The sequence below is a fragment of the Malaclemys terrapin genome, chromosome 4 (assembly GCF_027887155.1).
Source record: "Malaclemys terrapin pileata isolate rMalTer1 chromosome 4, rMalTer1.hap1, whole genome shotgun sequence".
Lineage (NCBI taxonomy): Eukaryota > Metazoa > Chordata > Testudines > Emydidae > Malaclemys > Malaclemys terrapin.
In genome coordinates, this window is record NC_071508.1 from 15524128 (window position 1) to 15540023 (window position 15896).

Below are 15896 nucleotides of genomic sequence, written 5' to 3' on the forward strand. Positions count from 1 at the left end.
TCATTACTGGACTGTTTTTTGGTGGAAAAAGCCAACGCTATCTTTCACAAAGTTGTTTGCCAAGTGGCAGTCATTCTTTCGTTTTGTGTGAGCTTAGTACTTTCAGATGCTCTTTAACTTAGCCACACAACAGATCCAGCTTTCCCTGCAAGCTTTCCGATCCCATTCTCAGGTCTCTAAACAAGCCTTTCTGTAATCCTTAGCTGCGTTTAAAACTGCATATAAATCCTTCGGACTCAAGCAGGTGTCTAAAGCCTCTGAAGATCTTTATTTACGAACTGCGTGCTACTGTAGCCAATAAATAACTTTAATTACAGTAAATACAGTAGGTTTACAATGTTACCTTTTCATTTTTCTTAAAAAAATAGTGTACAACAAAATGGAGAAGAAAAGTGCCCCTGTTCCTGTATAGTGAAGTCGGATTAAAATATTCACAGCAGAGGGTTAATACAGGCAGGGGGAGCCTTGCAAGTTATGTGCAGATGGGATCTTAAAATAATTAGTGGAGTGTGATTCGAGTACCATCCGAACGATTCCCTGGCCAAAGTACAAAACCGTCTCCCATCCAACACAAAAGCACAGAGGGACCCGTTCTTCTCTGTTACATTGCTGTAAATCTGAAGTAGTTCCACTGAAGTACTCCAGATTTACACTCATGTACTGGTGTGCAGAATTTTGGCCAGAGGACATAATTGGGAGCCTAACGCTTGGTGTTGAAAATCGTATAGTATCAGTTGGAAGATTATATCATGTTACCTAATTTAAAATATCACCAAGTCGCTGCTGTGTAACCTGTGTCACTTGAGGATATCCGAGAACTTCACACCTGTTACTGAAGCTCACAACTCCCCTGTGAGGTAGGTATTACTGTAGATGAGTAAAACAGACTCAACAAAGTGACTTTTCTCATAGAGCTGGTGGCAGTGCTGTAACAGAACCCAGGAATCCTGACGCCTCATCCCGTGCATTAATCCCTAAATCACACATCCATGCCAATTAAATGCAAGGGATTCCTAATGAGGCAGGAAATTGGTTTGCAGCTTAATGCCAGGGTGTAAAGTCAACACATTCATTTAAACTACTTTGAAGCCAAGTTGTTTTTCTCTCCTGGCTTTGAACATCTCTTCCTTGAACCCCACCCCTGACAGCCTGAGGCAGCCCTGTCCAATTTCACACACTCTCCTTTGTTCCTTTCCTCCCTTTTAAGGGCTCTGGCTGAGCCTGTTGCGCAGTTTCACATAGTTAGACCCTGTTTGAATATCCACCGGTGCTGCTTTGGCCTTGTCTTCACTAGGAAAAAATGGTGTGGGTTTACCACCAGGTGTTAGCTAACTGCTAATAACTAATATGTGGTTAAAACTCGTTGTAGTTTTAACACATGGCAACAGGTTTACTAAAACTAGAACGGCGTTATCCACAGTAGGCTTCTACTATGTGCTAGCTAACTCTCTGAGCCGGAAGTTGGCCCTTGCCCTAGCTGAATGCAAAAAGGCCATTTTTCTCCCCCCCCCCCCTGCTTCTATCTTCATCCACAATATTTCAGGGACATCTTGCTGCTCTGTCACTCTTTAAACCATCTGCTTCCTCTCCCTCTCTGCCGCTTCCCTTCTTGAGATCAAGAGGGAACAAAACCCCACAAACCAACGGAAAGAAACTGCGGGGGAGAAAATACTCATTGATTTAAAAATCCATAGATAAGATGTAGCAGTCATAATGTATTGTGTTTTCAATCTGCAAAATACTTTGCAAATGTACACTAATGAATCACCTGTGCTGTAGGTAAGTTTTTAAATTCTCCCACAACTGACGCACAGAGAGGTGAAGTGACTTGCTCAGCGCTACAAATGGATGCAGTGTTGGAACAAGGATTAGACCTTGGGAGTTCCTTGTTCCAAGTCCTCTGCTCTGGACACTGGATCACAAATTTCTATTTGTGTGTACAATACAGTCTTACATATACTTAAGATATTACAAAATTGTTTAAAAATCATGCTGAAGAATAATACTTAATAATTAATATAGCGCTTTACATTTTCAAAGCACTGTGCGGACCTTAATGAATTAAAACTGAGGACAATTGATTTTCAGGGGGACTTAGCTGCATTTGTAAATTTTACGCACTGTATTTTAGATATTAGAATGTATTCCCTCTATTTAGAATCTAGAGCCACATTCACGAAAACTGGTAAGTCTGTAACATTTGAAATCCAGTTCAAATAATTTGTCACGTGTTGCATAAAATGTGCCTGATACAGTTTAACAAAAATGTATGGAAAAATGCATTAACCCCCACGGAAAATGCTAGGAGTTGCTACTGTTTAAAATCCATTGGTATCTCCAAGCTATAAATTTTCATTCTCTAGACCCTGTCACACTCAGATACTTTGTCTCTGACCAGGAGTATCAAGTCCCTTATTTTCCTAAGGCCATAAAATTCACTAAAATTGGCACAGCTGCAGGTACAGACAGTGGGGTTTGCAAGCACTTGTTTGGGACCATGACTAGATACAAGTGCCATTTAAATAAGTCTCCATTAGAACCGGACAAAGATGCTGAACCTCAGTTTAACTCTCTTGGAGTAACAAGCTTAACGCTGTTCACCCCTCAGCCTAAAATGTAGTCAATGAAAACACATTCACATTCTATACAGATACCTACTGTCACATGCTTTAGTTTAGCTACTCTAAACTAGCCAGGGGGATGCAGACATCTCAGCCCTCTTGGTGCCCTTGGAAAATAGGCCACTTTCCTCTTCCCTGGAGGTACAACAGCCAGTTTAAATGCAATGGAAATAACTCACAGGCCAATCCTGCAAGGTGCTGAGAACCTTCAGCATCGGCCTCTTGAGACATGGGAACCTAGAACTCTTGAATTCTAATCTCAGCTCACCATTGACTCTCTTGGCTGGTCATTTAACCCCTCTGCCCCAGTGTCCATCTGTAAAGTAGGATTAATATTTATGTACTCCAGCAGCACTGGTGCAAGGATTGTTAGTTCACATTTGTGCAGTGCTTTGAAGCTACACAATGCCATGTTTGAGTTAAGTATTGCTGTTGTTACCGTGGCTATAAATAATTCTGTGGTATTTCCACCTGGCCAGGTGGTTGATCGAGCATCAGGACTGATCCAGCTCCAAATAGCTAAGCTTTCAAGCAAGGTTTTATTCCTAAATTTCCCTTTGCCCCAGCTCCACTGGGACAAAGGATGAAGCCCCAGCAAAACTGTGATACAAGATAACAAAAGTGAGGCATTATTAACACAAAATAATTTGCAAAACAAAAGCAAAAGAAACACGTCAATAAAATAGGTTCAGATTTTTAAACATAAAATGTACAAAAATATAGATATAATAATTTATATTTAGACAACAGCTGTCATTCATAAACACTGTAACAATCCACTAGGGGGAACCAGAAGGTAATTCATTGCTAAATAGATTATGGTGCAGAAATTCAAGCTGCATAATTAAACAGAGGCAGCGATGAGCAGGGATCCTGGTGAGGCTATGGCCTTGTTTTCACTGCTAGAAAAGGTAAATTTATTACCATGGGATAACTGGCAGGCATGAGCTATTCCAATGTAAAAACACTTTAGTTTTACCGTATGGTGAATAGTCCTGTACCCCTTTCAGGGGCTGACCTCTCATGTTTACCTCATGGTAATTCTAAATGCCTTTGTCTCCACTGTGTTTTTAAATGCACAATAAGACCCAGGACACACAATAGCTTTAAAAATGATTAGTTAGTGCAAGCCATCCCCGCCCCCTTTATGACACTGAGGGTGACTGTGGTGTTTAGCCACAGCCCACATCACCCCATGGGGAGCACTGGAAACAGAATATCTCCTGGAGCCCCCTAATTGCGCTTTGTAGATCAATTTAAGGGCTGCAGCATACTCCCCAGTTGGCCTGCCAGCTGTACTACTTTCCATCCCTTCTTGCCCCCTTTTGGGAGAATAGCACATCTGGGCCCTGGAGGAACGATAGCAGTAGCAGCTCTTGTGTTCCCTCTAGCTCAAGGGTTGCAATTCTGGCCAAACCTTACACAGACTGTGTAAGGAAGGGCAGGGGTTATTTGGTCCCTCCTCTCCTTACCAGCCCCCTTCCATCCTCACTGCACAATCCTGTGAAGGCCAGACAGAATGTAGACCCTAGTCTCTGGACCCTATCTGCATAGTTTATGAACCAGCTAGGATGGGGTGGGAGGATGGGGAGGGGAGATCCAGCTAGCAATCTTCAGGAGAAAATCATTTTTGCTACAAATCCAGAAGGAAATAACCTGGAGTCTTAAAGCCTTCCCCTAAATTTTCACAATCATTCTGTGAAATGTTCTTTAGCAGTGGTTTGATCCTGAGAGTCCAAGGGAAGTGTGGATACTCAGAATTGGGGCCTAGATGCTGGATATTCATTTCACTTCCCCAGTCTGTACAAAATATGCTGCCCTTAAAGACAGGAGCCAAACCCTTCAGTCCTTACTCATGGACAAAATTCCTTTGTCTGAACAAGAGCTGTGGGTACAGATCCAATGGGCTGGATTGGGCCTCAGCTACTGAAAATTAGAAGATGACCTTTGGAGTCCATGGAGCTATGCCAGTTTACACAAGCTCAGGCTCTGGCCCATATATTTGTGGAAGTTTACTTCACTTCAAATCCACACTAAAAACTCCCCTTAACTTCAGTGGCAGATCTGGATACACCAATAGTGGCAGGGTCAGGCTTAGATTTTAAGGGGGAGATGTTCAAAGGCACCAAGGTCTGTTGGGCTTCTAATTCTCATTGTGCCTTTGAACATCTGCCCTTAAACCAGATGTGTCTTCTGATCTGAATACTTGAGGTATTGACCTGCATAAACCTTTATGCATTGAGAGGATAGTACGTGGTATACTCTGCCATCTTATAAATCAAGTGTACTATTTGCTCACCATAGATAATGACTTTCTAGTCTCATGGGATCCTTGCAGTGCTAGTGCCTCTCAGAGGCATTTTATGAAGATACGTAGCCTTCTGAGACGCAGTAGGCTCAATGATGCTGGTAGCTGGGATGCCAGAGTCCCTTTACAGCATGTAGTTGGGATTCGAATACCCTTATACTGTTGGTAGTAGCTATTCCGAAACCCCTTACGTTCTTGTAAAGTTTTAACAGAATTTTGTCTAGTAAGTTTTGTGAAGAATTTAGCAGGCAAGAGGAAGGAATTGCTGCTAATGCTGATATGGTGCTGTTACTCCCCCCGGAGAGATCCCAGCACTGAAATCTGCAGGCCCATCATGGATCAGTTCCGTACAGTTATTGCAGGAGGGCATGTGTGCATGGCAGAGGGGCATAACAAGATTCCTCAACTAGCCTCATTGGTTCATTCTCAGCAAAACTGGAGAGGACAAGGAACTGGGTGCCTAGCACAGAAACTGTATTTCAGTCCTCCTCCTTCCCATTGCACGGTGTGGCAAATGTAATCTCCTGGTTAGGTAATTATGGAATAAGGTTGGTCAGGTAAGCAATACCGTCAGTTATGAAGAAAGAACATATGGGCAAGTACCCCTGAAGACAGCCTGGGAAACACCAGAGAGAGCAGCGAAACAGGTGGTTGATTACTCTTAACATGCAGTCTTTTCACCATCAAACTTCTGGCCTTACAAACTTTTCTCAGCCAGACTGGTCGCTGAAACAGCTGAGCATCCCGTCACATGAGCATCCCTCTGTTAGCTGGCTGTGTGCATCCTGCACGTGAAAAGCCAGACTCTTGCACTGGTTAGACCTTGATCTCACAACTGTGGGGCATGGCTAATACTTTAGCTAGATGGGAATCATGGCCCCCTTCCCCCTTTAAGACCCCACTCTGTGAACTGAAGATGAATTCCTCTGAAGTCGCTTTAATAGGCTGGATCTATCACCCCAAATTTGAGATTCGAGAAAAGTATTGCGGAAAAAAATAACAATAAAACACCCAAAGGGAAAACAACAAACAAACAATCGCAGGATGTGGGTAATACTGAAGGTTGCACCTCTTATCATAACAGCCAGGGTGACCCGTTGGACAGGATTGCAAGTCAGCCCCAGCATTGCCAGTAAGAGGCAATTAAAACAATTTCCATTTCACCTATGATCGATTATCTCTTTCTTTTTTTACCACCTAAGTACTGAGCTCCTCCCTCTCCTTCAGGAGAGGGCAGGGCACAGAGATTCCTTTCTCTTGAGGCTTTTTCTCCTTGAGCTGGTTGCTGCAAAATAGCTGATTTTGGCTCGGCATCTGGGAAAAGCTCCTCCAATAATATTCTCCCTTATCTTTGAACACCAGAGCTGTCGGTTCAGAGGTGGCTGTGGGGTTGATATGGAGCATGCTGATAACGTTGAAATCCTTCCCCTCAAAAGCTAATGTACATATTTAAAAAAAAAGTCTAGTTTAGCAGTCTGGTTATTTTCGTACATGGCTTCGTAAGGCAATAAACCTACTGGATAAAGTACATAAGACAGCTGGCTCCCAGAATTCACACAGAATTCTTCCTCTTTTTGTGTTTTGTTTTTTCTTTTAAAAAAAATCTTTGATTGGTTAAAGACCCATGTCTTGTATGAAGTGTTCTATTTTCTAAAAAAATGGGTGTTTCTTTTGTTTTTTTCCCCCCCTTTTACGTTGATTTTGACAAACCCCTTTTTTGTAGCGCTGTTGTGGCTCAAACTTGTAGTTGCAATGGCCAAATGTCGAATAGTTCCACGCAGGCTTAGGAGGAATTGTGTCCAATGATCCTCAATTGGATTGGCCAGCATCAGAGCTCCAAGTAGCCAATCAGAGCCAACATCACTAGAGAGTTAGTCATAATAATGACAGTATGTGGTGCTGGATTGGCTGCAGAATTTTCCACCATCATACTTGTGCCTGAAAGAGAGAAAAATAAGAAACAACCATGATGAATGATTCCCTTGTTGTACTGGTACCACCTGTTTTCTTTTTTCCCCAAGGAACCAGTGAGGATTTGGTGAAATGTTACTCCTTGGAATGCTGGATGCTGCTGCTTTATTTATTGTTGATGCATCTTCAGGGAATAATTGTGTTTACAAAGAGAATAGAAGAATATTTACTATGGGCTAAATCCTGAAGGACTCAGGCAAAACATTGAACTTAATGGGAAACTCGCCTGCAGCTTGTCGGAGCTAAGGGTGAAATCTTTGCCCCATTGAAATCCATGGGAGCTTTGCCATTGATATCAGAGGAGTCAGGTTTTCACTGTAAATGAATATAAATTGAGTACAGACTTCAAGGAGTTTGGCCCACAATGATTAACACCAGCTTCAGAGTAGACTAAAGGGAGGGCATGATAATGGTCTACCTGTATGTGAAGAATTCAAACAGAGAGGCGGGAGAGGGTTAACTAGGATAACCCACCAGCCACACCTGAGCGCTGGAAAAGGGTACTTGCAGAAAGTACCCTTAACTAAAGCGCATGTGTAAAAATAGGTCAGGTTACAGACCAGGGCTAGAGCTGCCCCCGCTTTCCCACCCCATGTGCTCGATGGAAGAAGTGGGATCTGGAACCAGTGTTCATTCTGCTCTATGGGCCAGAGTTGGGACAAAGACACAGACTGAGACCTGGTGCAAAATAGGGCGGCGAAAGGAATGATACAGGATTAGCTCCTTTAAATGAACATACCACCTCGGATTCACCATTGTTTCCAAGGGTCAGTAAAATGTTATGGCATAATGGCCATTTGGTGAATGACTAAGGTAAATGAGTATCCACTTGTGGGACATGTGCAAGGGAATAAGGCAAGGAAGGGAGAAAGAGAAGAGCAGAGCAGACGCACCGCCATTTCTGAGGATGTGAACCTCTGCTGGGACTCCGTCTCCTCCTGGCCCTGTTGCCCTAATCTGCACCAGAGCATGAGTGGAGTCTTCAGGCACTGGGATCTCAATCCGGTTCTTGCTGGCCAGGTACAGCGTGGGAGTGGAGTGCGAATCCTGCCGGTAGAGCATCTGTTGGGAGATACGTTTGAGTTTAGTGTCATGGGGTCTTTCCTTGTTTTCTTCAGCACAGTATGAAAGAGGAGAACTTGCTATGTGCTGCCTGTACCTTGTACCCTGTGACAGTGGACTCGTTCGCCTTTGCAACCACAGGGTCCCACTTGACGCTGACACTGGAGCCAGAAAATGTCCAGGAGATGTTACCAGGTGGCCTCCTTGGGGCTAGGAGATAAAAGATGATTGAGAGTTCAGTGAGGATGAGAAACAGAAGAAAGCAAAAGGAGGCTGCTCTACCCGAGACCAAGGGCTATCAGGTCACCTTCTGAGACCCACTGGCCAACCTGGAGGGTAGGTAGCACCAACATGGCTAGGAATAACAGGAGAGCATTTCAGCTAGAGTCATCTGAATAAAAAACAACCCGATATAACTGGCAACAAATCATGTTTTCCCTTTGCTGGATTTGAAATGTTTCTTTCTGATTGACTCCCAGCACACAGCTGGGAACAGTTCTCAGCCTGAAAGCATTCTTGCTCATTTGTCAAACTGTTTCTAGACCTTGTGTGTTGTGAGCTTTCACACCTTACGTTCATCTCAGTCTGATTATCATTAGCTGTTTCGTTTTATTTCATTGGCAACGTATTAGTGGCTGATGTCTCAAAAGCTAGCAGAGTAGGTGAGTAATAATTAATTCTAGAAGTTAGGGATTCCCGGGCTGTCCTAAGGTATAAAGCACTGGTGCCTAGCTTCAGCAGTAGCTCTCCAGATAACTGCTAAATTCATGCTAGAATTCAAATAGAGAGAAAATCAATAGCAACGGTTATTCGAATGATATGATTTGAGGACCAACATCTCAAAATCTTTCTGAACCAAAACCAAATGCTCTATACCAGTGGAAAGCTCAGATTGGTACATTTTTGTCTGAGCAGATTCTAAACTATCAAACCTTAGAATCAACCCTGATCCAACAGGGACAGAATATAGCTGTTGTGCTTGGCGCTCACTCACGTGGCTTTGTTGTTGTGATGTTGGTAGAGGGACTGGCTGGCCCCGTTCCAGCCCGGTTGTAAGCTCTGACTGTCACGTGGTACTTTGTGTTGGGGTTCAGGCCTGTCACGTGAGCTGAGGTGACAAGACCTGCTGTCCTCACTCTGTCTGCTGCTGCCTCTTTATCGCCATCCTTCCAGTACCGGATCTAAACAGATGAGTACACCGAGGTCTTAGCACCTAAGCCTTTGAGCTGTTTGCACATGTGGCTACCAGACCCACTCCACCCAACGCAGGAGACCTGGGTGCTGGAGCAGTTGCCTCAGGAGTCCCCCTCTCTGGGGCGGAGGAGCTCAGGCATATCAGGGCACAGATGAGCTGGTCTCTGGGTGGGGGTAAGTGGGGTTAGAGTACTAAGGTGAATGACTCTCTGTACAGCAATGCCATGCTGTTGGTTTCCACATGATGCAGACTGCGGGCCCTCCTGACTCCCCTCCAATTCCCTGTATGTTTTTAAAATTGTACCATGATTGATGCATTTTCTAGAAAAGCCCTCGGAAACTCAGGTTGTAGGTTGACTGTCCTTTTCATACAGGGGATTATTAACCAAGCCCTGGGGCCCCTACTCAGATTTTTATTTGCGCCAGCTCCTACTGGAGTCATAGCTGCCCTCTGTATTTGGCCCTGTGCATCTTGCTCGGCCTGTGACTAGAATCAAACCCACTGGCTGTGGAATGGCAGGTGGCAGGAATGGGAAACCCTATCATGACAGTTTCTCTAGTGGCACTATTAGTGGCTGCATAGAATCAGCATTGCCTACAGCAGAGTGGATGCTGGAATCCCCCCTGCCCTTGAAAATGGAGGCCCTACGACCATGTTATTTGCTTTCACTTCCTGTAGCCTAGGGAGATACAATGAGGCAAATTAGTTATGCTCCAGCCTGAGTCTCAGTCCTTGTTCTAGCCCTTCCATTTTCTTACCTCGTAGCCCAGAAGGACTCCATTTGTGTCTCCCTGCTCAACCGGCTCCCACGACACGTCCATTTCCGAGGACAAAACGGCCTTGGCTGTAACCCTGGAGGGAGCCACTTTTGGTTCTGGCAAAGGACGGAAGAAAAATCCAGCAATAGAAGTCTTTCATGACAGCAGGTGACAGAGTCACTGCCCTGGAAGGAGTGGTTTCACTGCCAGAGGCCAGCTCTATGGCTATGGGGTGGCTATAGCAGGCACTGCTCACTGGAGGCAACATAAACTGAAGCTGTGAATGTGGGTTTTGTGTAACCAGGAGGGAAGCCTGGCTTGGGGTGGTGTGTGACAGGAGCTCTTGGGAGCTGAATGTCTCTTCTTCTGCAGTGGGTGTATGTTTGTAGGTGCACTTATGAGAACGTGTGTTTGTATTACAAGGCACTATGTGAGCAATTCTAGCCTGATCCTCAAACCACCATCAACTGACCTTCTAGTAACAGGAAACAATTCCTAGCAGTGATACCTATTAGACTGCTACTGCTTCTTCCGAGAGAAGCTATTCCAGACACATCAGACTGAGTCACCACAGTCCCTCCTTACCTTCCTCTGCAGAGTACACGATGGCAGTCAAGCTCTCCGGTCCCTCCCCCTTCCTGTTGTATGCTTTGATTTTCACTTCAAATGGGGTGTAGGGCCCGATGCTCTCGTTGCGGTAAACGTAGTGCAGGGATTCTGGGTGGGGCACCTGTGCGGTCTTCCACGCCTGGGTGCCTTGTTTGCGGAATGACAGGATGTATCCAAAGCCATCCCCGTTCTGGTACTCCCGCAGCATGGGCTACGATATGGAGCAAGAATGAAAGGACGAGTTGGCCTGGGGCTTGTTTTATACCCATAGATCAAATCTATTGCATGAACTATACACTACAGTAGACAGAATTCTGCTCTTGGGACTGTGTGTGCAAATCCCACTGAAATGGCTTTGTAGTACAGCATCAATGCCACTGCAGTGTTGCTAACTCTTGCAGTGTTACCACAAGTCTTGTGATATTTTGTGTTTTCTTATGGCCTCTGCTCCTGGAGGCTTGTGATAGTCACAAGAAAATAGCCCACATCCCTTATATACTAGCATAATAATAATATTTTTATAGAGGGGCCCGTATTTGCTCCCTCTAGAGTCTGCAGTGGAATCAGGATCATATCGAAGTGGTAGTCTGCATACCCCCTTTTCCTTCCATCTTTGCTTTTGTCTCCTTTTCACCCCCCTTCTCTGTTTAGTCTCCCTTTGTAGCTTCTCTGTGCTCCCTTTTCAGAGCCAAACCTGTCTCCCTTTCCCTTTTTCTGCACACTTTGTTGGCCTGTGCCTACTGCCAACTTACCGTCCAGTTGATGATGAGCTCACCGGGGGCCCCTCCTCCTCCACTGAGCCCAGATGGTGCCACAGTAGGGGCTGTTGTATTCCCCCCCCAAAAGAGAAGGAATGTGTGAGTTTAAAAACAAAACAACAGTGGAAAGAAAAGCACCCATGCTTCAAAACCTGGGAGCAACCAACTTCCATCAACTCTCAAACCTGCGCTGGCCCATCTGGTTTTAACCGTTAATACTGAAGATATTTTAGGTGTGATTTTCAGCGGTGCTGAGCTCCGACAGTCCCTACTAAATTCAGCTGGAGATGTGAGTTTTTTCAGAGCCTGTGAAAACCAAGCCCTAAAAAGCATAGTGTGGGTGAGATTGTGTTAGGGGTGAGCTGCCAGTTCACCACACACATTCAGAGCATTTCTTGTGCCAGTCTTGCACTTCAAGCTCCTCAGCTCTTGGCTAAGACCCAGAGTAGTATTGACTTAATCTACAGTTAGTTGTCCACAGGGGACTTCACCCTGTCCTCACAATGGGTTGGCCAGTGGTTCTCAACCTTTCCAGACGACTGTACCCCTTTTAGGAGGCTGATTTGTCTTGCATACCCCAAGTTTCACCTCACTGAAAAACTTACAAAATCAGACATAAAAATACAAAAGTGACACAGCCACTAGTACTGAAAAATTGCTGACTTTGTCATTTTTACCATATAATTATAAAATAAATTCCGACACACACCCCTGATTGAGAAACACTATATTATAAACAAGTCAGTGTCTGTGTGACGTTTTAGTTTGTACTGACTTTGCTAGTGCTTTTTGTAAAACTAGGCAACTATCTAGATGAGTGGCTGTACCGCCGGAAGACCTCTGAGGACCCCGAGGGGTACACATAACCCTGGCTGAGAATCATTGGACTAGATCTAATAGCTCTTTTCCATTTCTTACCACTAGGATCCTATAAAGTTCTCAGGGTGTCAAATACTCGGGGCTGGGACTGTCTTTATTTTGCATATTGCACAAGACTCAGCTCATTGTCAGTGATTAACATATGGTAAATAACACTTGTGAAGCAGTCATCCAGCACTGTTGTGCCTTTATCTTTGGCATGTAAAGGGGTAAGGAAGAAGGCATATTTTGTGTCATCGCCATCTCTAGGAATACTCAGTGAGATGATGAGCTTGTGGCAATGCCTAAGTGAGCATGAAAACCATCCTGTTCCATTGCAGAGGGGTAGGGATAGATGACCCCTGATGTCGCCTTCTAACCCTGAGCCTATATGCACCTACCAGCTTCTTTGGTGCGGATTTTGCTGGAGGGCCCACTAGGATCCCCAGCTCCAAGGATGTTGCTGGCTAGGACCCGGAATTCGTAGTCCATCCAGGGGATGAGGTTCACCACCTGGGCCGTCTCCGCGTTGCCCTCTATATTTGCAGGATCTATAACCCAATAACATGAGAATACAACAAATAGAGCAAGTGGCAGTCAGAAAGCAAAAAAAAAAAAAATTCCATCCCAGAGCAATCTGTGTGGGTAAAGGCCGGGCTGCTGCCATGAAAACACTTACTGGTGCGCACTTGCTTCCATTTGCTGGAGAGTAGGGTGCGGGCTTGGATGGTGTATTTGGCAATAGGACTGTGGTTATCGAAGCCACGGCTCCAGCTCAGCTGGATGGCTGTGTCGCTGATGTCCACCACCACCACGCCCCCAGGGGGCCCCGGAGGTCCTACCACAGTGAGAGAAGGACAGTCACATTAACAGCCCCAGGGGAGGGGGGATGGATCAGCTGGGCTTGTTGCTCTTCAAGCAACATCCACATGGTAAGTCATAATCAGGCCACTGTACCCTGAAGGGTAAAAGTGTAGCCTCAAAATTTGTCCTCCTTTAAAACATTTGGGATCTGGCGTGGAACCTCCTCCGGATTCCAATTCCCTTCTCACAGTTTAAATGTGTGTCGCACACCATGAGGAATTTAAATAGCTGTTGGTGGGAGGTTTTCGGGGATGAGAGCATGTTGGCCCCTGGCAGGGAATCCAGTTTGTTTGGGCTCATTATACACTGCATACAGGATGTGAGAAGGAATGGCTAGAAAAATTACCTCTTACAACCAGCATGGCCGACTCAGATGCGCTGTCCACAACTGTCTGGGCCGTGCATGTGTACCGCCCGGAGTGCCTCAGCTGAGTATTCAGGATGGCGAGGTCCCCAATAGCCTCTTTCTATGCAAGGGAGAGAGACGGCAATGGGAGAAATGTCAGAGCAAGCTTGGGGACTATACAACATATGAGATGGAGAAAGAGACGCGGGCATTAAAACCCAGGGCTCTCCCAGCAAGGTCATAAGGATTGGCAAATTGGACACATCCTAGAAGAGCGAAAGGCTTGGTGGCAAACGGGACTCAGGATGTTTTGTTTCCCCCTTTGCCCCAGGTTTCTGGAGAGGGCATCAGCACAGAACCCCTTGATACTCACCCTGCTAGCTCTCCTGTAGTGCCCTTCAGACCTGTCAAAGTCAATGGGGAAGTCCTCGAGGGACCAGGTGAAGGTTAGGTCCATAGTTGGGTCATGGGAGGCATGGCACTGCAGGGTAATGTTTTCGCCTAAGTTGATGTCCGCACTAGATGGTGCCAGGGTGATTTTGGTGGCATCTGCGGAGGGCGAGAGGGCTGTTAGTTGCAGATGTAACCTCCATGCACCAGTCATTGTCTGACTAACAACACACAGGCTGATTTGGGGTTTGACTTTGCAAAACGAAAATCTGACCAGCATGGATTTGCAAAGCCACCCCTGTTTTTGTCTCTCTCTAACTAGGAACCATCAATAGTTTTCCAAGGGGTAGAAAAGGATTAAATTAGATGCAAAATAGAAATATTTTCTCAGGGCCAATTGCTCATGGTAACCTTTGTGGAAGGGTGGTGGTGGGTGGAATTGAAAGATTGTCCTGACGAATGAAATGAGTTAAGGGTGCGATTCCCTCTGCGAACTGGATGGTTTTCTGGGACTCGAAGGAGAAGGAAATGTGTCCCCCTTCACGTTAGGGCACTCTTAGCACCCTTCTTGCTGCATCAGCCCGAGTACAAGCCAAATATCTCTACCTCGAACTGAGAGGATTCCTGTGCTGTTGGCTTTTCCCATGAAATTCTCAGCAAAGCAGGTATACTTCCCCTCATCGGATTTGCTGATATTCCGGAGGATCAAGGTGCCGTCTGGGGTAATAGTCACCCTAGAGAAGGAAAAGAGCCTCAGCAAGAAGTGAGATTAAAATGGCATGGACAGCAGTCATGTTCACTGTGTGCGCCCACCTCTAGATGGAATTCCCAGATGCTGCTGACTTCTCTAGGGATGCATGTCAGAAAGACAAGACTGCAAAAACTAGGTAAGACTTTTTAAAAGAAGCAGCAAATGGAGTGCAGAAAACATCAGTAGCTTTTATAAAGAGGGGATCTTTGATGTTCAATGCTATGTCATGTACCCTCCGTGGAAGCTTTGAAATGCAAGGATGTGAGCATTCCCTAAAACGGAGTACAGGTAATCGGTCCTCCATGCTGCTCTTCCATGTTGATTAGCTGGAGGGCTCAGTGCTTCCATTTCACCTTGAACTGTCTTTGGTTTTTACCATTTTTTGGTTCATGGGGAAGCAAACCTACACCACTTGTCTCAGCCTCTGGGGACAGCCAACCTACGTGGGCCTTGGTGGAGCATGATGGGGTGTGTTCCCTGCAAGAGCTGAGTTAGGCCAGGTGGGCCCAATCAGCTAACTAGGCTGCAAGCAGGGGAGCCTTAGGCTATGAGGATGCCACTGATTGGGAACAAGCTCACTTGTGCAGGAACAGGGGGGGCTGTATAAAGCCAGGTAGTGGGCTGCAAAAGGGGGCTGCTGCTGAGAAACACTTCAGTGAAGTAGGCTGTCGTCACTCCCTGAGTGGAGGGAGTTGGAGACTGGCAAGGAGAGAGTGATGTAGGAAGAAGACCAGAAAAGCAGCAGCAAGGAGTGGGACTGTGGCTGCTTGACATAGGGTCCCTGGGCTGGAACCCTGTGTAGAGAGTGGGCCTGGGTACCTTACAGGCCACTGGGGAGTAGCAAAGGGCATTGGAGACACCAGCCAGACAGTGGGTCTGGAAAGACTGTGAATTCCTTGGAAGGGGAAGACCTTAGTGACCTGCCTGGAGGACCAAGCCACAAAGAGGAAACTGCAGTGCCTGGAGTGAGAGAGGCCGCACGGCTAGATGGGACAGGGGAAGATGCCACTGGAGGGAGAATGCAAGACTGGCAGAGCTAATTCCTAGAACAGCCAGCAGGAGGCGCTGCGAGCGGTGAGTGCGCCCCGTGACAAGGAGAGGCATTTTTTCAGAGGGTTTTGTTCACCCTCCATTTCTTTCCTGCAGTTTGTTCCTCCCATCCCCCAAGGCCCTCCATCTGGCTAAGGAAGGCCCTAATGCATGTAGTCTCTAGATCTGCCAGAAGGCTTGCTGCAGAACAATACAAAAGGTTATCACATTCCCAGGGCCTAATAAATGAACCCAGGTCTTGCATGATAATCAAGGGTGCTAACTAGAGGGCCGGGCCACCGATTAACAGCTGAGTGGTCTTCTGCAAGGAAGACATGTTTTTAGCTGCTATTGTTCCTAGCTAGAAGCAGACTTC

At 45.9% G+C, this 15896-nt stretch overlaps 1 protein-coding gene across 1 annotated transcript in view; it reads right to left on the minus strand.

Moving 5' to 3' along the window:
* Window positions 1-244: 244 nt before the first annotated feature.
* Window positions 245-15896, minus strand: part of CNTN2 (contactin 2) — a 56893-nt gene continuing 41241 nt past the window's right edge. Inside the window, exons 12-23 of the mRNA XM_054028733.1 lie at window positions 14347-14474; window positions 13724-13899; window positions 13351-13471; window positions 12820-12978; window positions 12542-12691; window positions 11277-11347; window positions 10501-10735; window positions 9916-10031; window positions 8957-9143; window positions 8060-8172; window positions 7794-7962; window positions 245-6867 (exon numbers count right to left, since the gene is read on the minus strand). Coding sequence (XP_053884708.1) covers window positions 6758-6867; window positions 7794-7962; window positions 8060-8172; window positions 8957-9143; window positions 9916-10031; window positions 10501-10735; window positions 11277-11347; window positions 12542-12691; window positions 12820-12978; window positions 13351-13471; window positions 13724-13899; window positions 14347-14474 — 1735 coding nt within the window. The 3' untranslated portion in view covers window positions 245-6757. The remainder of the gene's footprint in view (window positions 6868-7793; window positions 7963-8059; window positions 8173-8956; window positions 9144-9915; window positions 10032-10500; window positions 10736-11276; window positions 11348-12541; window positions 12692-12819; window positions 12979-13350; window positions 13472-13723; window positions 13900-14346; window positions 14475-15896) is intronic.